The sequence below is a fragment of the Necator americanus genome, chromosome IV (assembly GCF_031761385.1).
Source record: "Necator americanus strain Aroian chromosome IV, whole genome shotgun sequence".
NCBI classification, from domain to species: Eukaryota; Metazoa; Nematoda; class Chromadorea; order Rhabditida; family Ancylostomatidae; genus Necator; species Necator americanus.
The window spans coordinates 11,739,545-11,765,691 of NC_087374.1; the positions used below are offsets into that span (position 1 = coordinate 11,739,545).

At 38.0% G+C, this 26,147-nt stretch overlaps 2 protein-coding genes across 2 annotated transcripts; both read right to left on the minus strand.

Annotated features, from left to right (window-relative positions):
• Positions 1-1,176: 1,176 nt before the first annotated feature.
• Positions 1,177-7,737, minus strand: RB195_000982 (uncharacterized protein; the record flags this gene model as incomplete). Its single annotated transcript, XM_064197550.1, has 10 exons — positions 1,177-1,284; positions 1,373-1,499; positions 1,555-1,670; positions 1,766-1,889; positions 3,084-3,156; positions 3,215-3,308; positions 3,404-3,547; positions 5,283-5,406; positions 5,469-5,552; positions 7,652-7,737. 10 exons carry the CDS (start codon positions 7,735-7,737, stop codon positions 1,177-1,179), a joined length of 1,080 nt encoding a protein of 359 aa, XP_064053431.1.
• A 16,952-nt stretch (positions 7,738-24,689) lies between these two features.
• Positions 24,690-24,920, minus strand: RB195_000983 (uncharacterized protein; the record flags this gene model as incomplete). Its single annotated transcript, XM_064197551.1, has 1 exon — positions 24,690-24,920. The coding sequence occupies one exon, from the start codon at positions 24,918-24,920 to the stop codon at positions 24,690-24,692; it is 231 nt and encodes a 76-aa protein (XP_064053432.1).
• Between the last annotated feature and the right edge of the window lie 1,227 nt (positions 24,921-26,147).

A 26,147-nucleotide genomic window follows, 5' to 3' on the forward strand; every position in this document is an offset into this window, starting at 1 on the left:
TGTATTTTTTTACGCGAGAACCGTCCTTCTTAGATGGTCCTTAGCAGGTGACAATGTCGTTCGATCCTTAGAAAAATTTCAGCACTGTTTAAAAGGTTTAGCAAGGAAGATAGCGTGCAATCACACAAACAAAAACAGAAAAACAGCAACAAACCACATTTTATTGGTATTCCTTTGTTAAGAATACACCAAGTTTTAACGAAAAGTTCAATTCGTACTCGACAATTTAAAATATCATAAAAAATAAAAGTAAAAAGATAAATAAAATAAAATGTAAATAAATAATGATACAAATAAATAATGATGAATAAAATAAAAGAAAATAAATAAAAATAAATAAAGATAAAATATGCATGAAAAACAAATATCGTTACTAAGTTCTGTAGCAGGGGATCGACCTGCCAACCTGCCACTCCTTATGCTTTGAAGGGCCAGTCTTGTTATGTAAAATTTAGGCGAAATTCTAGTGAGATCTGTTCCATCTTGTTTTTTGTTTTATGGCACACCTGCAGGTGTTTTTCAATAAATAAATAAATAAATAAATCCATGACGATTACCATGATGTTTAGCGTTTATCAAGCCTTTGCTTCAGGCTCTTGAGATAGTTGGAGATAAAGTGAGTAGTGAATTTTTATCCACGTCCTGCATTGCATGAGCAGTGTAAATGCATTGTGAGATCTCACTGCTCAGTTGCTTACTTCCTTCATTGTTCACTTTTATAATATTTATATTAATCTACACACTTTGCGCTTAACTTGGGCACTTTTGTTTAATTTCACTGCGCTTGATATTAAGGCGCAGTTCCACTGCTTCGGTTCATATTTTGGTAGCAATAGTGTTAGCAACTGTGCTTTTGCTTGTTAATTTAAATGTAATTTCTGTTACGTTTACGATGGTTTAATTACCCAAGTTTGCACAAACGCGCGACTCAATAGACCGTGAGAGGAAGTTTAAGTACATAGTGGTGTCGTTGATATCGGTGATCCATCAGTTACTTTCTGCAGTTATCGATCGAGTTTATCCACTAAAACTTCTTCAACAAATGTGTTCAGAGGGCAAACATTTCCTTTAGAAAATTTATCGATGAAATGCACGAGATCATAAATTGTAGCAATATTATCGTTGAGTTGAACATGAAATCAATCGATACGAATTTGAATACTACAAGCATACGAGCTAAAAACTGCGATACTCTGATGCAAGCATAGGAGAGAATTGCCGATTGAAATCCTTTTCGTCAAATGAACCTTTCGGTGGAGCAAATCTTATAACAAAGAAGAGATCCTGAAATGTAATTACATGGGAGGAGATACGATATCTGCAACGTCGACTTTCACAGCACTGAGTACAGTAGAATAAAAAAGACACAAACCTTGAATCCTCTCGTAAATATGAAACAAATTATTGGGGTAACCAAAGCGTTGATATTCATAAGGAGGTTCGATAAGTCAACTAACCAAACGAGCTCTAACGGATCCACTAGCCCACCGGCAATTATCCTGTAGATGATTGTATTTGTTATCAATGAGAGCAGAATCAAACAGAAATACTCACATAAAAAGTCTTATTGACGCTGAAAGGGTTGTACAAAGGAAGAAAAAGACGAACACGCACACCGTCATCAGCGCAGTGCGGTACTCTGCTGATCGACGCGACGCTTGGACATGCAGCTGCAAGAGGAAGAGTGCATGTACATATTTGCAGCAGGTGGCAAGAATCTACAGATTTTATTCTCAAATTTCAACTTCGATATGTTCAAACTAACCTGCTCGCCGCGTATCAAACGAATTATATTAAGATTTAACCACAGCAGAAGGCAAATGGGTAGTCCATAAACAATTAGTCCATAAACAATCCCTTCTTGTATCACTTTATACAAGAGGTCATCCCTAAAACACATAATTTCATTTCCATCCCTTTGTTTCCATAGCCATTTCCACAGCCAAAAAATATTCGATGGCATAACGTTCGAAAAAAAATGTTAGCAATCGAGATTCTCACATTTTGACAACTTTGACAATTTAGCAGTGAATATTGTTTTCATCGGCAAAACTTCTCCGAAAAATGTTTTTCAGAGAATGGTCACCATCTGCAGCTCCTGGCTGTCACCGCGAGGGTACCTCATCGCGTTAAAATTATGAAAAAAGAGTGAAAATTTTATCCCAATGATCAGTGGTGTCTTCAACGCCCATCCTTTCCTCTATAGTGATGTGTAATAGTGATGGTTTAGCTGAGGGAAGGTTCTCATCAGGGCGAAATTTGGCTGGTTTAGATGACCCTCAGCATATGATAGAGCTGCGTTGGGCGATCATCTGCGCCGAATACAAAATAAAATCGTTTTGTATTGATCTATCGCTTCTGTCTGAATTTAACCAAAAAAAAAGTCAAGTATATACATTAAGGATAACCTACGATATCATGCGGCCAAATGAAACAGCAAACAGATGTGGCAGAAATGGGTTGTAGTAGGTACACGTATGAGTTTTCCTACTAAATCGCCTTCTACTTGAAAAGGAGTCAATAAGCAATCCTGGTGTTTGAAACAGACTCATGCTTAGAGCGGTGAACTCACTTCCTGAGTTCTAGCTATAGACCAAAAAATCACTTCTAGCGTACTCCAGAATTGTTCCGCTCGTTCTCTAAGGTTGTCTACAATTGAAATTTGACTTTTTTTCTCGGAGAAACATTGATGCTATTCATACATTGGTGGATGAATTCACTTATGCTGGGGCGTTGTGGATTAATGGAACAGATGTCATAAGAGAATTCTTCACTTTCTGTAGTACGAGAATGGAGTACTCCACTGGTTATCCGTCATGGGAAGAACTGCGCCAGGCTCCAACGGCAATAAAATGGAATCTGATTTTCTTAAAATGTTCCGACTTAGACTAAGTGTGTTTCTGTTTTCTTTTTTTTCCGGTGCTTATTGTGTGTGAATAAAGAAATTTGTGTGTTGTTTTCTCATTCCATCTAAGAAATTTACGTTTGTTGGCCAATTCTAATGTTTTTGTAGTTGATTGTTCTCCACAGGTAGTTTTTTTTTTCTTCTAAAGTTTTTTTCTTTGACGCAGAAAAGAGCTGACCTTAACCCTGAGCTCACTATTCCACCATGATCCGCATGCCATTCCATTTCCCAGAAACGAATCACATTAAGACCTGTAACGAGAGAATCCTACTTTTGTTGAGACTCATCGTCACCAGACTCATCTCTCACCTAAAGCAGCTCCTACTACTACAGCAACTGCTCCTTTACTCCTTCTTATACAAGTAAGGCGCAATTTCCACGGATTTGAAGGATGACAAATTGCCTGAAATTACCTTTGTAAAAATCCTTCAGCCAACAATTAGTTGTGCAAAAAAGCGAACAAAGGAGGCATACACGTTAATTTAAACGTACACGTACCTGGAACCTTTGAGCGCAAATTAGAGTCAGTAGCCATATCGCTGCGTAGTTTGCTGCTAACATCAACGGGTATCCGAGCCTTACAGTGATTGCATTCAATCGATGCAAATTAGCGGCTTCTCGAGGAAACTCCGTTCCAATAAACTGAAATTGTTATAGTAACTTTCGCATTTCTGTTATAGAATATTTGATAGAGCTGAAAACAGGAAAAGAAAATATTCACAAACGAATCAATATTTTCGTAAATGTTTCCTCTTTCTGAGGGTTTTGCATAGCGTATTGAGAAACCAAATCAGATAACAATAGGTTTAAAGGCATCACCCCACAAATCTGAGGTGGTGCAGATTTCAGGTGGAGTATTCGTATACGGGATGGAAAGGGGGGTGACTCAGTCCATTTCCTTCTAATTGCCGTAAAAAACGACCCGGAAGGTGCGGCGTCGCACAAGGCTGGCGCGCTCCAGTCGAACTCCATGTGGAAAATAGTGCGCCAGAACACCTGAAGCCGTATCTTTCGGGCCGTTTTTTTCCGGCAATTAGGAAGAAATGGACGGAATCACCCCAATCTCCATAGTCTCCCATCCCGTATACGAATACTCCACCTGAAATCCGTACCATCTCAGATTCGTGGAGTGATGCCTTTAAAAGAATAGGTAATAAGGACAAGCGCATAAAAATGAAAACATCTCAAATTACAATTTCTCTCGCTCCTTTAGCACAAATATGTACACCCAGCGGACGCATTTTCTGATCATATTTAGTCTACTCACACTTTTTCAGATTTTGTAAGTTCTTGTAAGGAATTGTAATCATTATAAATTAATTTATTTTAATTATAATTATCTTAATAATTCCAAGTGTAATAAGTAGGCTAAATAATGAAGAGTAAGAATGCGAACAAGGCCGGAAGTCAATCCCTGCGATATCTTTCTCCATAATTAACCACAAATTCTACGTTAGTTAGAACGTCTATTTAAAGGTTAATTTCGGATTTTTCCCTGAATGCATTAAGCATGTGCTGTCTGGAAAAAAAGCCTAAATGAAACAGTTTAAAACATAAAGAGAAGGCAAACCAACACTTTCGCCACTTTTTGGTAGTCTTTCAGGTAAAAAATGGGACGAAAGCATACACAAGTTTAAAGGAACTCATCGTATTCTCACCACAGTGGAGAAATACACCATGGGAAAAAGTTTTGTTGGTCTACTCATTATCAAAAATAAATTTGGAGGAAATAGTCAGAAATAAGAGCAGAAACAATCCCATCGGGGAAAAATTCGGGAGTAGCCATTTAGATCCGGTCTACAAATTTCGCACTCGCAGATTGAACAGAAATTATTATGCAAGGAGAACAAAAACATGGAGCTAACGTCAGCGTCAGCACCAAAGATTTCCAACTACGACTTTTATAGAAAAATCAAAATCAGTACAAAAATTTTTACTGGAAAATTCTTTTCAGCTCTGGGACATGTAGAATGTCATCATACCCCCATCTTATTTCAAACTTTTTAATACTTTTATTGCCAGTCAGGATAATTGAATATCAGATCCAGGATTGCTTTCGGTTCCTGTACGGATAAAGGGGGAAAATCTGAGAAAAATTCCATCATTTTTGGCAGAACTTTTTTCAACTATTTTTCGATTAGGACTAGGATGATTTGGTGGAGTCAACGGAGTCAAAAAGTGCTAGAGTAGTGAGATGGTCTGTAGTACCTTCTTTTGTTCCATACACATACATTTCTATGAAAGTAAGGTAGGAGTTTGGAAAAAACATCCAAGGGTTGATCGATTTCCCTCGAAATGTCCACGATTTATTTTTCAACAGAAATTCAAATTTCACAAGAGCAATATTTACCAATGGAATAAATGAAGAAAACCCAACCTGTTCCATTGCTGGCAAAACGATGACAAAGATTGACAGAAGTAATTGAAGAGCATTGCAAATCGAAAGTGCGACGAGGTAGAACAGAAGGCTCGTCTTACGAAAATACCCGTGACTCGAAACGCTGAGAAATAAAGCGTTAATGAAAGACAATCGGAATCAACTCCTTATATACATAGGACTGACCTTAGAAAAACTGCTATGCACGCACAGTTCAGCAGGAACCCAATGGAACAGAGAAGGGGCTCGACGTAGACGACAAGAACACAACTAGAATTTTTTATGAGTGAGCTATTGATAATGGAATAAACAAAAATAGAAACACAAGAAAAATCCAACTCTACATTTTGTCTTACCATAAAGTACGTAAAATATGGAAGTTAATGATCTGATGTAACAGTACTACCCTAAGACATCATTTTGCAGGTTTTTCTCAATCTTACACCTCATTCTTGATTGATTCATTTTGTATTCCGGATTTGTTTCCGGACTCTTGCGCATTTTTTTTTCATGAAAAAAATCTTCTGACTTACGCTACGTGCCTTCTTCGAGAGCATTTTTTTCCGTATTTTGTTCTATTCTTATAATATTTCGTTTTCAATCCCATATCACCTATTGCGTGTTCATTTAGCGCTATTAAAATGAGTACAGCAAAAAGGGTGATCCGATTTTTCTCCGTTAGCTCAAATTGCGTCTTTCAAACAAAAAAAAAAGCCTAGAACATCAATCATGCATATCAGCAACGAAATGCTAACGAAAATAAGGTGTGAAGGTGCCCCACGAAGTTTTGCAAAACCGAACAGAGATTCGAGCTTCCGAGTTGTCCTTGGTATTTTATTGCTGAATTTCAACTCCTCTCGAAAATGGCACACCGTTTTTTCTGTTTCCTATTGAATTTTCACCATGAAAACAAAAGGAAAACGTCAAAATAAGCTTAATAGCTATGAAACACACAGCTAAATTAGCAAGATAGTATGTAAGATAAATATCTCTTCTGGTTCCTTGAATTCGACCGAAAAACTACTTAGATTTTCCATGTTCTCATCGTTATCACAGTATCATATACAACACAAATACAGAGGTTCACAAAAATTACTAACAGCGAAGTATTCAAAAAATGTGAACTATTAGTGGTATGTGGACTAAGCAAACCAATTTTCTTCCAGAAAAAAACAAACACAAAACTAAAGCAGGGTGAAAATCAGCTAAACTTTTTCACCAACCTAATAACTGCGACTTCATGGAAATTTAAAGAGAATTAAAAAAGACGTGTCCCTAAAGAAGGAACCTAGATCAAAACTTTGATTTTATTGTTGAGTGGAAACGTTTATCTTTGTCAGAAATTATGATAGGATGAAATGTGGGGAGAGTGTATACGCCCGACTTCAGTTGTCGCCGCTGGGTGCCGCAGCGCACCTCTTCCAAGTGTTTCCCAGGCCCAGCCAGTATATGTGGAGCCGTTCCCGGCAATCGGGGTTCCTGCTCTGATTTCATCGCTGCCTCACAGTAATTTCGTCGCGTTTCGAAAACGGAATAGTGGATCATCGATCCGATATCATCAAAATCATTTAGATAAATAACCCAAGGCACTATTAGAGTGGTACTTAAGCGTGTACTGTGTATATAGTATATAGTACTATGATACCATGTTTTACTATGTATACTACTGCCGTGTGTAGATCTACAGTAGCATTTGATCGTAACTCTAGCATTAACTCATTTGTATTGCCTCTAGCCTCTAATCTTTGAGCAATGAAGGTAAACTTTTCGATCCATATTCTACACGTATACCGGGCCGGCAGGACCCAGTAGTGACATAAAAGGAGGCGATACTTCAGAGCCCCACCGAGACTTAGTAGTGATAGAGACGACAGTTAAAAAAAATAACGATATACTTGGGGAGACGATTTTTCAAGTTTTTTCAAGGTATAAATTATTCAGTTTTGTTAAGAAACATTTCTGATTAACTGCGTCTAGGAGAACATTTGCAACAGTCCTTTGTTTTCTTCTTCGAGAAATTTCGAACAATTGACAAGACATCTTAGAAGCGATGCAAAAATTTAAAGTAACTAGACATGGTTCAGACATTACATTACTATATAGCCGCCGCTAACTTTAACTGCTGTCCAAGTCATCAATTATCTCCATGCTGGAATAATTGCTGAAAAATTGATCCCAGACGTGGTGCAATAAACTCACAGAAAGGAAGTAACGCAACATCGTTCGTATTTCAAACATTCTTGATCATTCCGTCGGGAACCGAAGAAAAAATCAAACTTTATAGCATACTGCTTTTCGTAAAGAGTGTGAAAGTCGTACAAGAATGGAAATACATTCCGGGAGGTTTGAAGGATCTATTGAAAACAAACCTGGCATTGTTAAGCCATTCCGGCCAATCAAAATCTCGTACAGGATACTGCTCTACAGTGGCGTGATCTTGTTCAATAGTATCCATTGCAGTGCCACCAAATGTTCATTCGGAAGGTTAACTGCGCACTAAGAGAATGAAAAATTCTAATAACTCGATAAGCATTATGTTTTCGACGAAATAGAGAGTACTTTCAAAAACAGTATAGGAAACTGGGTATTCGGAACAGTGTAGTTTAAAAATATGGATGAAAAAAACGCATGAGTGTTCGAGAATACACTCGCTGCGATCGAATAAGGATTAGATGAGTATGTTCGTTAGAAAAGTGGAAAAACTGCCTGATTTCGGCTCTACTAACACCAAATGGTTGTATGAGAAGGCGTTTTCAAAAAGCAGAAAAGAAACCAAGCCTAATTAGACTTTGCAATCCCTCGAGATTTGGAAGCGCAAAGACAAACAACATCGGTAAGCCTATTGGCTACGAGCATAACGCAAGATCGTTAGGTGAAGAGTGTGAGGAAGTGTGAAACCCATATATGAAAATAAACGGCCATATTGAACATAAATTAATTTTTTTTTCATTTACGGATGTGAATGGTTAGAATTTCATATCGCCTTTACGTAAGCGAACATCAGCCAAAGTGCAGAGCACAATTAAGAACAGAATTTACCTAAAACGGAAAAATCTGCTTATTACGTATGCGCACTTAGTGTAAGAATGTTACTAAAAGTACACTTGTCATTTAAAAAAATGAGAAGGAGACCGATACGAACATTCATTTGCTATGAAATTTCCTCAGTTCTTCATGTCTCAATATATTTCGAAGAAAACACAACGACTGAAATAATTGGAGGAAAACGATGAAAAATAACCGCAGGGGATTCAGTAGGTTGCAATAAGAGAAGTGATGACGAAGAACATATGAAGCAAATTAGTTCGGCGAATCGATGGAATCATGGGAATATCCTCGTGAAAATATTTACAGAGCTATGGTAATTGAATGCAAGGGAGAAGAAAATATCAACAACAACGTATGAAACGGCGAGAAATAGTGTGTTATCTTCTGTAGTCGCAATAAGCTGAGTCAAAACTGAAGGTATTAATTTTTCATAAACGTCGAATTGCGGTGGTGAAATAAATATGCAGTTGAAAAACACGTAGGCCATAATTAATGGAGTGAAACGAGGAGATTAATGTGACGAGGTGGATCATGTGCTGTGATTAAAGCGTGACTTCACATTAAGGAGTGACTAGTCAAAGGGGGCAATCATACAAATTATTGAATCATTAGGTTTAAGTTCAATTAAATCGCACACATAATACCCAAAAAAATCTTTTCTATACTCTTTTGAGGCTCTTGCCAGACTAAAGAGTTCGCTTTCGTGGAATCCCTACTAACCGTAATAAATCATTGCGAAGAAGCGCGTCTCCGGAACATTTCAAGAGCAGTTTAATTCTAGTTTTAGTAAAGCTTGTTTTGTTGAAATGAAACAACAATTAGGAAAAATTGCTTTTGGAATCATCCCTCACACTGTTGCCAACTTTTTCCAACTTTTCTATTATTTTTTCTTTTTTAGTTCTTTTTCTCTTTTTTAGTAAGGTGTATATATAACAGTTTTTACTTTTTAGTAAAAAAGTAAAAACTGTTATATATACACCTTACTAAACGAGAGGAAGTGATTAATTTCTTGTCAATCATAAAGCTGATGGTATTTTTGCTTAGTTTGGAAACAGCAAGGAGTTAAAAATAGTAAGTGTTCCATTTTGATCTTAGAATTAAATAAAATTATCTGTATTATTGCATCATATTATACTATATTATATACTCCCATATTTTATACCTATTTATATATTTATATTATTTATATATTACATATTTATACTCCCATATATATTATATCTACGTTGATGCTAGCAACAAATAGAATTTTCTAGAACATCAGCATTTGGCACAAAAGTTGATGAGTAATTTTCTGGTGCGTCGCGAATGTCCTAAAATTGTCAGATTCACCGAGAAGGACCAAAGTTGACGTTGAAGGATTGAGGGTGGCGGCTGGATTAGACTGTTATTAGTCATAAACTAATTCTACCGCATTACCATGAAGAAAGACTATGAAAAATCATACGTGAGTGGTATGTACGCAGGAAAGTGCCCAAGATGTTAATCCTATATCTGAATGTCTCCTGGGAGAAATTTCTTCTGCAGCGGCTATAAGAATACTTTTCATTCTATCCTATGTACATTCTCTGTTATTCACTCTAGAAACGGTCGATCAGCCGCTAACTTTCTGCTAGCTGCTCGGATATCGCTTCTGAGTCACGCCTTTCCCGCCTTAAACTTCTCTTCATCCGCACCTTCGGCGCATATTGTCCAACGTTTCTCTGGAGGGAAAGAACGCACAAGCATCCAACATAGAAATTAAGAATCAAGAAATATAACATAGAAATCAGTTGGTCGCTTGATTTATAATGTAAGTTGTCGGCGCTTTTCTAAGGTCCATAATTTATTTTTCAAAATTTTAAAATGTAAAAAAGTACGGTATCCTCTAAGAATGAAGAATGAAACTGAACATGAATGGTTACGGAATGGCAGAAATCCATAGAAGCAAAAATTTTTATGTAGAAATACTCAGAGAAAAAAATCTGGTAATGCTCTTTTTCTTAAATTTGAAACCTGCACACATATGGCATGGTCGCACATAAAAATGTGCACACTGATGAAGGAAAGTAAATATGAAGTAGAAGTTCTGGAGGTCAAAGGAAGAAATAAATTGGAGTGTAGAGGGAAGGTGCAAATGGTGAGAACAGCAGAAAGACACTCAATTTTCGTTGTTTTATTACCATTAATAAAACATCAGGATTTTGTTAAGGATGAGTGAGTTTGATACGGGAAAAGTTGAAGCTAATTTAAAAGAGCAGCAGAAGTATACAAGAACGTTTCGCGCAGCAAATGCATGTGCCGACTGTACCCCATGGTGGCCGAGGTTCCTACACTGTATTGCGGTCACAATTACACAACAACTTTGCTAAGCATTCATCATGATTCTCTTCTGTGCAATCAATTTCCATGTAACCGAAAGGACATATTTGCTATAAATCTTCTCTTTTTTTTCTGGAAAAGAGAAACAATGAGGAAACTAAGCATTCAATTTAAAGCTATTCACTTTAAGGGTAGATCTAAGAATCTCGGAAAAAAATTGTTCCATTTCACGAAGAGACAAAATTGGATGATATTTCACCGCTATAAAGAAGGATGGTAGAACGATTAGCCCTCGAATGTATGGGGGAACCAAATTTATGAGGAAAAAATTATGAATTTTACACGTGCAGACATAGCTATATGAGAAAAACTTGGCAAAAACACTTTGTGTCTCTCATCTTCTCTTCCCGTGATTTTCTTTTGTTCTAAGAGAACAAAAAAGATTTCTCTATGAGGGCAACCTCATACAAAGTTCTTTCGATTGGTTGTACCCACCTGAGAACAATATATCACGTGACGCAGCGCTGACAGAAGTTGAAGTTGTATTTGGCAATAGAAAATATTTGCGCAAATTAAATGGTAATATTTACATATTAAAATTTTATTTTTTTTATAAAACCTAATTAGTCCAAAAATACTTCTGCGAGTGGTATGAAACATTTATGATAGAAATTTCCGAAAGGCGAGAGATAACTAAGGGAGGTTATATACTTGAGGTATCGACAGCAAAGTTCCTGTATTTCACAAATTCAGGATGTAAACATTGAGAAAGCAGCAATCTCACAAAAATCACCTTGTATTCAAAAGGAAATGGCTATTAAAGGCATATTCGACGTGACGGTGAAGCCACGGGGATAGCGTAGAACTTGGATAGTAAATGCAGAACCGAGCCTTGTTCCGCTCATCTTTCCTCAACCGCCGTAAACGAACGGCTAGGAGGACCTTGTTCTTCACGGCGATTTCAGCTGCAACACGCCACCGTTCTACACGTGCCGCAACCAAGTGCGAGCGGTCGGAAATCAATGATGTCTTCTCACCAGCCTATTCAATTAAAACCAATGAATAACCCTGCTGAGAGGACCGGAATGTGTATACAAAGTTCTAAAGCGTTCTAAAGTACATCGTAGGAACTGAATAAGTTCCCAAACCACTTTTTACGACGATTTGGGAAAGATGAGCGAAACAATGCTGGATTCAGCAATCTACTGCCTGAACTCTACGCTTTCGCTGTGGATTCCGCTCCATGTAAAATTTGTGATACGCTGCCTTTGAAGGACACATGAACGGAGAACTGTTTTGAAACTAAAAGTACACATGACATACACATGGAGGAATACGGTTTTTATATTTATAATGTGAGCAGAGATTGGGTGAGAGACGGATAATGTGAGCAAAGTGCGTTTCTGAACCTACACCGAGAATGTCTGTAAGCCACAGGAAGTGTAGAATTACACTGTTTACGCTTAAGTACGTAACTATCGCACATTATCGGACTAAGCATGCAAAAAGAAAACTTCAGGGAACTGAATGCCATATTTTGTCTCCACTTTCCTTTTCCAGTTTTTGCAAAAAGAAAGTAAGACATTTCTAAAGTGGGAAGACAGAATCGCTTGTCACATTTTTTATTAAAAACTTTTAAAGAGGTCAGAGTGCGATGCAGTTGGCCAGAGGTTCACCTACGGCGGTATTGTCGATGGTTCGGAACAACCCCACTTTACTTTATATCTGATCTTATATCTTACTTTATATCTTTATATCTGGTCGATAAATTGTTACTAGATTTGTCTGTGGAGATGAACACACTGAACTGATACATACAGCGGCTGGTAAGTCATTCCGTAGTTAAGAGCCGTGTTCATAAACCTCAACCGATTCTGATTTGAAGATGAAGGCGTTAGCTCTTTCTTTCAAGCGGATTAATTTAACATCAAAATTTTTGCCCATTACTTTTAAGTTGTAGACAACATCAAATAGACAAATCTTTAGAAAGTTATTCAGTTAGAGCTCTTCAGATTGATCTGTGTAGAGAAAAAAAAATTACAAAAATGTTAGTTCCTAAGCGATAAGGTAAGAAAAAACGTCTAACTAAATCAGATCAGACAAAAAGAACGAGAAGAAAGATTTTATTGTCACGGGAACTCCATCGAAAAAATGCGCGTTCATGCAATCAGAACGGTTGGCTCATGCACAGAAAGGTGGGAGGAGGGGGCTACCGTGAAATGAATGAGTGCTGCGTAACGCAAGCGGAACTAGAATTAGTTACAAGATAATCAGTTTCATGTTGGCTTTAATGTGAAGGAAATAACGTCATGCGTTCTGGTGATGGTATGGAAGGGCTTGATGGCGTTCCATAATGAATTAGTAGAGGGAAGGTCCAAGTCAGACGAATACACTTAAAAAGAGGCACAGATATTTGCACAAGACTTCAGCTCTTCGGCTTCTTTGTTTCTTTTATTTATTTTTTTCTTTTTTGGACTTCTTTTTAATGGTCTAAACAAAATGCAAAAAAAAACATTAAGTCTTTTGCTTAAGAGACCTTTTAAGTATAATAATTCTCATGTTTTTTTTCATTTACCATCAATAATCACAGAGAAAGAAATGAAGAGAGAATGGAAAACGAGATAACGAGTTCCCAGAATGCCACCCTTTCAATACCAGGAATCTAAACGCCGAAAACTCCCTTTTATCTGTTTTTTAATTTAACGATGCTTAAAATCACAATATTTCAAATATTTTGTTCAAATATCTTCACTTAATTCTTTTTCTTCTTTTCTTTTTCTTTCATTTGAACAAGTATCATTAGAGCAAGGGAAAGTTCGCTAATCGGCAGATTGTTGTTTTTCAAAGGATTTAATTCGAAATAGGTCTTATCTGAGGCATGGTGCTGAGACTGGTTGGCAAAATATGCGTTTAGGACAAGCATCAACAATTCTTTACCTGTGAAGAGATTAATGGACCTGAAACCGGACACACTCTTTCAAAAGGATCGCTAGAAATGAAAAAAGACTCCCTCAAAAGAATGAGGTTCCTTCGATCCTCATCTTGAAATACTGAGTTCGATAGAGGAGAACGAGTAAGTGGAAGACACTGAACTAATTACTCCATGCAGACGACTCACTAATTGTTGCTAAGTAATAGGGAGACGAAACAGCCATGAATTATATACGATAATTTCACAAGAAATCCAAATGACGAGAAAAGATGAGGACGAAGCCCTCGTGAATGAACTTTGGAATTCTTTGCAATGAATGAATGAATAAAGAGCAGATAGAATCCGTCAGCTAGCCGCACCCAAGCAAATAATTAATTCAAAAAGGGAATGTTTTGAATTTTTGGAAGCAATTAATTTTTCAAAACTTTCCGGAATTGCGGCGTAATTTTCATGAAGTTTGATGATGTTGGTATCTCTCCACCGACATACAAAAGAGGAGCATAGTTAGCGAAAATGACTACGATCATGCTCAGTTTTCCCTACTAATCCAGAAAAGGCGTGTGAATTGCTACTGGTTGCACCGAGTCCTCTTACGATGCAACCCGTTACGCGATAGCACCCGAGCAATCGAATCGTCTTCCTACGTTTGCAATCTAACGAACATACTTCAAATAAGCGTTAGAAAATGAGACACAGGGTCATCTTGCACTTTTGCGATAGTTCCGAAGAAGGGGTGAAAGCTGTCCTACCGTATTCTTTTGCTTGACATTTAGAAGTAAATCAGAGTGATTGCGATCACATTTGAGATCTCACATTCCCAACCTTGTCTTTTCGGTGAAGGATCCCCATATCTTTTCACATTGTCTCTAATGGATCAAAACCGTCCATTCAGTTCCCGTTCTCCTTCGTTATAATCGTTTACTGCCCGTATTTTTTTTTTTGATCCATTCCAATTTGCTCGTGCATCTGTTCAGCGAACACCGAATCTCTTGCGAAAAGTGCATGTGGACTTCTATTTCATGGTTTCGTAATTAAATTCTATCTATTGCGGATTTTAAAACACTCTTCCTAGTTAGACGAGCACCAAAATAGATGCAAAAGATTGTTTGTAGGTGTAAAAAGTTTCGGATCAAATTGGATCATTTCGAAAAGAGTAAATGTCGAAGAAGAACAAAATAAGTGGAAAAAATGGAATTTGAATGCCCTAACGAAATACGATGTAACAGGTTCTCCTTACTACTACAATGACATTCACATTTAATGAAATTGCAAATTTGAACGATGAAGAAAGCAATCAGAATGAACGGATGTGTATAAAAACAAACAGAGGAATACAGCCTCTACTAAGACAATTCATAAACAATGAAGCTAAATTTACGTAAATAACAATAATGACCTGGACATTTCTCCGATCTAAGCTAGAAAGCTGGAAGGTAGAAAAGTAATTAACAAAATTATTTACAAAAATCCACCAAAAAATAGTGCGTATTCAAATCAGTGACGCTGTGTGAATGGTAATCGTATGGTTACTCTGAGGAACTTCTGACAAAATGAGTGACGATACATCAGCCACCGATCATTGATCCTCTACAAGCATGAGACGTGCTCACAAAAGATGACGTGAGGTGCAGAAAACCAAAGAAACAGATGATCTAACTAGGTTCTACGAGGCGATGACTCAAAAGCTTTGAAATTTAGCAGATTCTTTTTTCTTACAATAAATACAAACCTAATTTTTCGTTTACATCAGTTTATGCGTGGTGCACAGAAAACTGGAAGTTGTTGCAAATGTGACCATTTATTTACGTTCCTCTATTGCTAGATTAGCTTTCTTTATTCTTTCTTATTATGCAGAAGCAATGACATGGAGGGTTCTAAATTTTACAGAAATTTTACAATTTTTACATTTTATCTACACGTTAATGAGTTTCAATGAGTTAATGAGTTCCACCCCAATTCCTAGCAATCTTTTCATCAGGCTATTTTTCCCCCGAATGAAAAACTTCGGGGGAAAAATCGTTGTGGAACAAAATAGAGAGGCAGGATTCGTGCGGTGATTGGAGGAATTTGTTAAAATATTATTTAATTTCATTACAGGAGCCAATATGAAGGGGGAAAAGCGAAAATATCCCGGTTTCCTGAGTAATCAACCGTCTTTCAATAATGATTTTGTGCTGATCCTCCAAAATAAAAGAGAGTGATGTTTACTCAACACAATATTACCAGTAGTACTCACATGATACAAATCAACAGAGCTACTGAGGTCGTCAAGAAATGACCCTTAGAAACGAAGTATTGAGAATAATGTGAATAGCTTGCTCTACAGCTACCATGTGGTGAATAATCCTCAGGAAGAAACATCACAGAATTTTGACAAATTCACCGTCTGTGACGCGCTGAGAAAAAATGAAGAACAAACACTTGGCGCTGCAACGAATTTTTAGTTAGTCAAGTCCCTATGGAGTGATTCTTTACAAGTCAGCCGACATTGAACAGAGTAGAAAAACAACGATGCTTCACCATCATTTCGACCCTTTTCCTTCTTTATGTACTCGAAAAAAGAGGAAGAAGCCTCTAAGAGCAGAATTTTGAAATGTGACATACTTCTTGTCAAAGCTCTAGAGCTATCGATAATGTTAGTTGAACATTCAAAAGCTATCGACTCTTGTTCTGATCCCGGTTTGCGGCTGGCCTGATAACCATGAAATAACGACAAAACCAGTCAATTCCTAGACATTCATGTGACCACTCATCTTCTTATTTACACCGAGAGTGAAAAGGAAAAAACACAACAGTGTATACAATCCTAGCGGTGGAATGTGACGAATCTGCGCATCAATGTGTGAACTTGTCTTTTTTTTCGCCGTTTTGTTATAACTTCTCTGAACTGCGTCTTCTAAAAAAAACAGACGCTCGGACGTAGCACTGCATAATAATCTGCCTGGTGAATTGGCTTCAGCTAAGAACTTCATAATTTTCTTTCAAACTTTCAATCTTGCTCAAATTACATTGACCTTACAAACGCGTCCCGTTTAATTCTACCCTAAATTCCAATCGCTCGAAAAACGTTGTAGCGGTAAGCTGTCCAGTTGCTTCAATTGTTGTTAAAGGCATCACCCCACGAATCTGAGGTGGTACGGATTTCAGGTGGAGTATTCGTATACGGGATCGTAGATTATGGATTATTTAGGAGGGTGATCCCGTCAATTTCTTCCTAATTGCCGCAGAAAACGGCCCGGAAGATACGGCTTCGAGCGTTCCGGCGCGCCGCTTTCTACAACGAGTTCGATTGGAGCACGCCAGCCCACGCGCCGCATCTTCGAAGTCGTTTTTTTCACGGCAATTAGGAAGAAATGGACGGAATCACCTTTCTCCTCATAATCTAGCACCCCGTATAGACATTACCAACTTGAAACCCGCACCACACCAGTTTCGTGGGGTGATGCCTTTAAGTATAAAGGCACTCCAAGGCCTTTAAGTATGAATATGTAAATTCATATGTATCCTCGCAAGTTTTCAGTTTTTTGAATGTAGATGAGGAATAATGAACGATAAGATCACATATTCTCAAATTCTGCAACCTACAATAGCTGTAATGTAAAAGTAATGTAATTGGCAAGGTCACCAGCTAACTCTGCTTGTTACAAAACATGCTTGGGAAAGCCAGGTAAGTGTATCAGTTGAGTCTGAATTTCTGCCCCATCAGTGGACTTTGTATTCCCGAGCGGAACGACGAAAACGTTTGTCAAGTGCTTGCCTCTTTCGCCTTTCTGCAATCACTTCCACTAACAACTTTTCTCATTACTTCTTCTAACCTTGCTCTTGGTAGTATGTGTAGACTAGCCATGCAGTGAAATGAAGGCACCATTTCTATGGATGTATTTAACCTTCTACCTCAACAAGAATAACTTCCTCAGTCCCCCGAGATTGGGAGAATTAGGTAGTTTGTTTTACTTAAGCTAACTAAAGAATTAGAAGAGAAATGGGGCGTAATAACATTACTTGAAACGAACTATGGTATATAAAATAATGATGTAAGCATACACGTCGGAATAATCACTAGAAGCTGAAACTTCAACAGAAACAATGGCAAAGAAGTAGATGTTTTCTTTTTGGAGATATGATGTTATTAGAAGAAGGATATGATCTTATTATAGATATTTTGTGAGAAGCGAAATGTCTTTGTGAGGATATTTTAGGAAAAAAAACAGCGGGACCTTTGCCTCTCACAATCACTTTGGTCTGCTCTTGCTCCTACCATTTAGATCAGAATTGATTCGGACTTATAACAACGAAATCCGAATACGAAATTTCGAGAACAATTAGACATTAGTTTAGACATAACGCAAAGCAATATTGAGGTCAACTTTAAAGGCATCACCCCACGAATCTGGGGTGGTACGGATTTCCGATGGAGTATTGGTATACGGGATCGTAGATTATGGAGAGAAGAATGATTTCGTTCATTTCTTCCTAACTGTCGTGAAAGACGGTCCTGACGATACGGGTTCCAGCGTTCCGGGGTGCTATTTTCTAAAACGAGTTCGATTGGAGCGCGCCAGCCTTGTGCACGCGCCGCATCTTCCGGGCAATTAGGAAGAAGTGGACGGAATCACCCCTCTTCATAATCTACTATCCCGTATACGAATACCCCACCTGAAATCCGTACCACCTCAGATTCGTGGGGTGATGCTTTTAATTCCTAAAGTCATCTAACGCTGATGAGTGCCTGTGGTGTTGTTCACAATGAACTAAGATTCAAGGAGAGGGACACGAAAGGATCCTTATCAGGAATAAACAACAGAAGCTTTTTTTAGGTCTGGACACTGTCAAAACCTTGCACCTTGCGGGGGTAAATAAATTATAATGTAACAAATTTTAATGAACATTTCTATTTAAGTATGTATCTAATACATGAAAGTTTTAATAAGATGATATCTGCACCCAAATCAGCTGACCTGAGCTGAATCATCAGACCAAGTAAACTCAAAAAGTTTGAAGATTAAAGGGAATCTGTGCTACAAACTTTCGTTTCTCAGGCAGATAACCAAGAAGAGAGAAAAAAAAGGTTCCAAAAATGCAATCAGGATTTCAATCCAAAAAATCCTTCCTTATGTATGATCCGTCTAAAATTCCCTTTATTAATCGTCGAGAAAGTGCAACTTCGAAAATCACATTTTTTTTCTAAGCGTCGTGTCTTCTTTTCATGTGCTACTTATCATCTGGATAGCGTTCGCTCTTCCAGCACTCACTTCAGATCTACTCTATTCGAGTTTGCCGTAATCTTCCTACGCGTATCCAATTTTCTAGGTATCATTATGAAAAGGAAAAAAGAGCGTTGGCGGCGGATAGGAATACAGATACAAGTTAATTTAGTATGATAGCCATGTTCCAGGGCACAATTCGGAGAAAGGAAGAAATTCTTGAGTGTTTAAATCTCTGCGCTAGTGGTTTGTGTAATAAATTGTTCGAGGAATCCATAATTTCGCTGTACAATTAGAGCAACGCATCTGGTTGTCGACGTCCAATGACATCGAGTGACATCGAAAAAGCACAGAAAAGAAACAAAATCAACGACCTAACGGCATAGGCTTGACAAATGAGGGGAAAACATGAAAATATTGACGAATTCAGCAACGTCTCGCGAACACTTCTGTTCAACATCACCCTTCTGGAATTCTAAAGCGTTGTGCATTCTCATATGTGAGACAGAAGAGAGGAAAATATCACAATCTACATATAATACGAAAAAATGGGTTTTTTTAAAATTGTTTCCATTGTTGACTGTTGGTTTTCTGCAAGCTATGTAGTGGCAGTAGAAAAGTTGTCTTATTCAGTGGAGAAGCTCAGAGCTATTAGCTGCCTTCTCAGTCTTCACAAGTATTAAGTGAAGGATAGGTAGTTGTCTCAGCAGTCAATTTTGGATGAGGACCATTATGGCAGTACTATAGAAAAACCGTGATCCCAAAAGAATTCCAAAAAAATCAATCAGAAACGACACATAGCTTAATTAGAAGAAAAACCTCATACCTGAGCGCAAAGCCTTTAGATTAGTGTGTTTTGCAAAGGTTGATCACCCACATACAGTAGCCACGGCAATTTTTTCATAAGAAAATGAAAAATGCGCATTTGTGTTTTTTCTCCGTTTTTTTCCGTATCTTGACTCATTTTCCTCTGTAGCATTCTATATAACTAAAACTCAAAACTATAAACTTCAAACTTTAACTTTAAATTAACTTCATCATTCTATATATTTAATTATAACTTCACTTATCCTGCATTTTATGTGCACTAAATGTCATATGTATATCCTCAAGGAGCAGTTATTTATCTCAGGGTTTGGTCCATTAGTTTGTAGCCGCTGGTAATTAAAATAAGTGTTTTTATTAAAAGTTTTTTGAAGTTCAAAATAAGTTAGATAGATAGATCTCATCATCACGAATTCATTATTTTTTACATGTACGAGCAAAATGAATCAAACTACGGGAAGAAACGAAAAAAAACGCGCACTCGCGTTTTTTTTTCGGTATATATGGTATATATTGTCGTGGCTAGTGTAGGAAGACCAGAAAAATTGCACTTTTCAATTTTCTACAGTCGCAAGATGAGACTGAAGAGTTTGAAAAGGGGTTTTCAAATAATAATCAAAAAATCAAATAATCACCTTAATCAAAAAATTCCTTACTTCGTTGCAGTCAAAATGAGTTGCGACAGGATGCATAACGTCACACGGCTGAGTATATTATTCATGAGCACAAGCCTTCAGTGATAATTGCGTCTAGGGAAAATGACAAAATAAATTGTGCTCACAGTAGACGATGAAGACGTATTGAAGAAAACCATTCAAAATTTCCCACATTGACGATGTTAGGAGTGCATAATATGATTGTAGATACAATAACACCTAGTTCTTTAATTCAAAAAAGGCACTTCGGCGAAAAGACCTATTCGCATAGTGCAGTATGAAGTAGGACGTTGTCTCCACAAAAAAAAAAACAAAACAAGAGTGATTTTGTAACCAATTATTCTCGGTGTGCGATCCGAGGGAGGCACCCGATAATGAACTATGCGGTTCAAGTTCGTTGCTTAGGCGTCATTAGCGAAAAATTATTCAAAAAATAAATATGGGAGACGGGCGCGTGCATATCGTCAGGTACCCACCGCTCCCGCCACAACTTATCCTAAGGGAAAGGGACTGGCAACGGCGAACGATAATTGCGCTGCGTCGCAGTTAGCGGCATCAGTAGAGCATTGCGCTGCATGCGGATGCACGCTATCTCTGGTACTGCTTCTGTACGAGTATCAATCGTTTACGTATAGAGATATATCAAACGATTACACACGAAATGCCAGAAATAGAAAACAATAGTGTGATTTTTCCCGTAAGTCAAGCAGATCGAAAACTTTAAGTCTCGAAAAAATTAAGGGAAAAGAACTATCAACTAACAACAAACTAACATATTTTGTAAGACCCGATATTGCTGGATTTCAGAGAAACCGTATAAATGCTGTCGCAGCACGAAATTCGAATAGTTGTTGCATGATGAATTCAAGTTTGGCCACAAACCACAAAGAAATCAAATTCAAAATTCAATGAAAGCGTGAGGTGGTGAAAAAGGTTTTAAATGTGTCGTAGTGCACCGTTGTTTCAGAGAGTTCCGTACTTGACTGAATGATTCGCATTTTGACAAACGCACCACATCGGATTCCGTCAAAGAAGCTCCTTTAGGAGAGACAGTTTTGAAAGGAAGAGAAAGAAGAGAAGAAGATTAAGAAAAAGATGGGATATAAATGGTTGTTCGAAAGAGAAAAAAAACTTAGTCCCACTTTACACTAGAAAATGTCCGATTTTATTCTGTTTCGGAGCCGCAAACCAATACGGTGATGTACTCGTCGTTGAAAACAGCTCCCGGAACGCTCGAATTTCTATTGGAGCACGCCGCATCTTCCGGGCCATTTTTTTTACCGCGATTAGGAAGGAATGAGCGAGATCCCATCCGTTTCTGCAGTCTACAACACCGTATAGTCTTCGGTCATCGAAAATCCATGCCACCCCTGATTAATGGGGTGATACCTTCCTTTGATGATCACAGCTAGCCTAAGATATCCCGTCTCTGAGCTACCGAAAGCCTCCTCTGTAGGCACTTACTTGGTTGCGAGCATCTAATGATCCCTTACCACTGGAGACTGGCGTTTCACAGACCGATAGTCGGCATAACGTTGGTCCAACCTAGTTGTCGCAGGATTTGTCCAAGTTGCTTCTTCAAATCCAGTGGTAGAAGTAGTGTGTCTACCACTAAGTTTTGCAGACCCGCCTGACGCAAGCTTGTTCGCATCTCTTTGCTCATACTATCTGAAATTAAAGGAAGGCAGGAGATCTTGGTCTGTTCTACCCTGTAGCACTGGGGCTCTGATAAATGTCCCGTCTAGAATATGGAACCTTTTCTGGATACTCATTAGGCTGAGCAATGTAGTTAGCCATGTTTATGGAGGCAGTGCACCCTTAGCTGCAGAAAAACCGTTGCAATTCTCCTAAACAGATTTTTAATGAATGATTTTTTGGTTTTCTAGGGATCTGCCGAATGGTAATGATTTAGAATGGTTTTACTGCTCGGTTTCGGTATCGGTTTTCCAATTTCCATTGTACAAATGTGCTTGTACATTGAGAAACGGCAGCCAATTGTCCTTAGGTTTTTCCCTCGTGAACTTTTTCTATTGATATTACCTACTCAAGTGTCCATTTCGGCTTGTGTTGTAGAATTATATATATATATATATATATATATATGTATATATATATATATATAAGCAATACAAAAGAGGTTTGCGTTACAGCATGGATCGATGCAATGCACACAATGCAGATACAGTGCCAAGATTCAAAGGTCGAACTTGAGACTCACTCAAATGTGAGATTGTTTTTCAAGGAACCTTTATTCAGAGCTCTGAAGGCGAGAAGGGGACAAAATTCCAGAACATCAAAAAACAAATAAAAGTTCCGTCTAAAAACTACGTAGGCTCATTGATAGAAAACGAAGGCAGAAATATGCCAGTTTGTCGATAAGATCGACTGAGGAATTGCTGTCATTACTGTGTCTTTCTTTTGTCATTATGTTTGTTGTCATTCGTTTGTTATCATCATTCATTTCTATTTCGCCAAGCGTTAATTTGCAATAAGTAACAATGAATTGTTGTAATCGATATTACATATTGTAACATGAGCAGGTGGTCGATACTTTCTTCCCAAGAGATGACAAAATATTGCGGTTGGGCAGTTTATCAAATCATGTCTGCTATAAACAAATGAAGCAAGTCCAGTCGACGTCTTCTTCTTTTACATTAGCTACCGAGCATCAAGTTATTATATCCAACGTTATTCTAAGTATGTATGTGCAATTCAAGTTGGCACACGCCACAAGTATTCACTTCCTTCGACAGTTGTATGTATAATATAATCGAGGGAGAAATTAAATAAATAAACACACATACATATAGTCTCTAACCTCGCTTAGTAAAAACGTGAGTCCCGCAGCAGCAAGTTACAAGTGTAGAAGACTTGTCCGCACAATATTCTAAGACATGTCAACGAAAACATTAACCTTTATCACTCTCATCTAAAAAAGACTTTGACCTTTACCTTGACATATGGTTGAAAGTAACATTTTGTTAAGTAGCGTACTATTATTTTAGTTTTATTTTTTAAACATTATTAGATACGTTAAAGAAGAGAAGGTAGCAAAACTGCTAATTACATCCATCTAAAATTTTGTCATGTAAAAGCATCATTATTGAAAGGTGTAGGGCATTCATGGAGGAGGATAGTTTCAGAGGATAGTTTCGAGGATAGTTTCAGAGCAAGGCTATCGGTAACAGTTAGACTGTACCGCGGTGTTGTGTTGTTGTTGTGATCTTCTTAAGAATAGATAGGTGTGGATGTAGTTATGATTTTAATCGTATTCCAGTCCCCTTATTAGTGCAGAGGTAGGTGTATGAAACAGCATTAGTTGCACCCCATACCTCTTCGACGCTGCTACTTACGAGAACGCGAACAGATACGTCGTGAACCCGCGGAATTATGGACCCGTTCGGTTCTCAATCTGACTAACGTACCTCAAATAATCAGTGAACGCAACCTCACCCGCACAGTCGCAGGCAAGTTACGGATTGTCATCCTTCTATTACCCGTAATCAGTTGTATCGCCGCGGACACGGCATCACAGAAGACACTTTTCTTGCGCTGCTGCACTTTTTTTTCATCACTAGGAAGGATCGATCGCCGTAGTACCATATATACGATACGATGCACACCTCCTACCCTATCTACACGAGATCCCAAAATCGCCAATTTGGTGATGTGCTGCGTTCAAATGTTAACGTGTTAGCAGATACATACCACACGAAGACTTAATTTTGATTAGTGGAACAAGTAACCCAACACTTCTCATCAAATAGGCAATGAAAAAAATCTTCTGTGCATTTGTTCAAGACAAAAGCTGCGTTTTCGAAAGGCAGTGTCTCTCTATGTGTAATTGCAGCGTAATTAACACCCAATGGTTGGCATGAAACAGCGAAGAAATAAGCCAAGTATCCATTTGTTCTCTTTTTGCATGAAGAACTTCTTGTTTGCAAAAAAAAAACAATACCAAAATAGATCGAGTAGATATAAAGTTAACACTTCTTGGAACGTTATAGACACGGCAAAAAATGTACTATCCTATTGCAGTACATTCTAGAAGTTGCTCTTGTTTCCATAGTAAGACATGGATATTTTCTTTATTTACCGTAGTTATTCTTGTCTTTTCTAACAAATTCACACACAACCATTTATCTTCGATATTTACTACGCCTAGGGGACCGCGTATACGAGTCTGACTGCCACCTTCTCGCGGTGGCCCTGCGTATACCAGCTTATACTAAATGCAGACAGGTATTTGAGTATGCGCTCTGGGCATGCACCAGCTATATAACTCGCACGGAAGTAACCCAGAGAAACTGCTGCTGTTTAGCGCAGTGTCAAACCCTAAATCAAATAGGTCAAACATCTCGAAGAAGCGTGGAATCTTTGGTAGCAACTCTCCGTTTCGCTACGCTGAACCTCTGGTCACTGTCCACCTAAGGTGATCGGGTCACTCGGTGTTGATAGGCAGTTCAAGCGAGACGCCATTTCCAACAGGGTATTCATTAGTGAAGAATGGATGGATTCTGTACGAGTTCTTTCTGTAGTCGAGAACGTCGAGCAGAGCTGCGTTCAAGGATGACACACCTCGGCGAAGATACGGGGCTGCATCAGACAATGATACCAGCTCGTCGATTGAATCAGGTAAGTCATTTATACCAAGGCTAGAAACATGTAACATGCTGACGTTGGTTATACCTAGTATAATGTTTGTGTTTGACAAACATTTAATAATAAACATTTGCCTTTTCTTTTACTGTGAAGTAAGATATATTATAATCCTGTATATACTTCCCTAACAACCATAACATACACAGTTACTAAAGCATCTGAGTTTAGAAAGGAACCAAATTTCTTAGAAATTAATGGTATAATGTTTGTCCTTTACTAGATTAGAGTTTAAGCTTCCAAAACAGGAACATTTATCACTGCACAAGCGTATATGTGACCGTAGTGGCTCAGTAATTTTTCTTTTCTCTTCCCTGCTTAAGAAAAAGCAAAAATGGAGAGAATGTATTTTTATCAGACTGGAGTTCTGAGTGCTATTCGAATTTTTGATATTTTCGATCTCCTGCGTGGATGTATGAATTGTACTAGAAGATCCTTTGAATTCATCATTAGTATACACAAGTGTGCGTAGAGAGGCAGAACATTAGAGTGTGCGTAGTTCTAGGATATTATGATTTGTCACCATCAGCAAAAGGTGGGTTGTGCGCCATCGGGAAGAGGACCTAGAATGTTCTCGATCAGGATTCAGAAGTGTTGTCTCATCATATGTATCCCACCAATTTGTTTCCCCAACACATCCTCTTTCCCATCCGAAAGAGGAAAGATTGATGGTCCAATCTGCTTGAGAAGCCAAGGGCGATAATTCCCTGCACTTGCTAATGGCGCAATGTGAAAAAGAAATTGAGGGTTTACTTGCAGTTTTAGAAAGTAAATAGATAATAATGATAAGAACGGAGTATTTTGAGTCTTTAACTCAAAAAATAGGGAATGACAAGCATTTATATTGTATCGAAGATCATAACATCCGTGACTCACGTGCAAACCTTTTTTGAGAAGATTTTCCTAACTTCAGACAGACAGTCACAGGCATCTTATAGAAGAAGAAAAAAAACGGGAAAAAGGAGAAAGAGTAGAAGGGTAACCACAGCACACACATATGCAAACCATTAAAAATTCAAAGTCGCCCACATCAACCGCTATGCTACTCACACAATAAACAACCTATCAATCATTCACAGGTGCGTAATATGAAAACAAATATTAAATTCACGATTTCACGGCATGACGAGATACAAATTTTCGTAGTTGTGATCGAATAGAATTCTATTTCAGCTACGAAAATTGTTAGCACGCATTCGTATTCCTATGATTTGACAACAAAATCATCGGAACCTGTGGA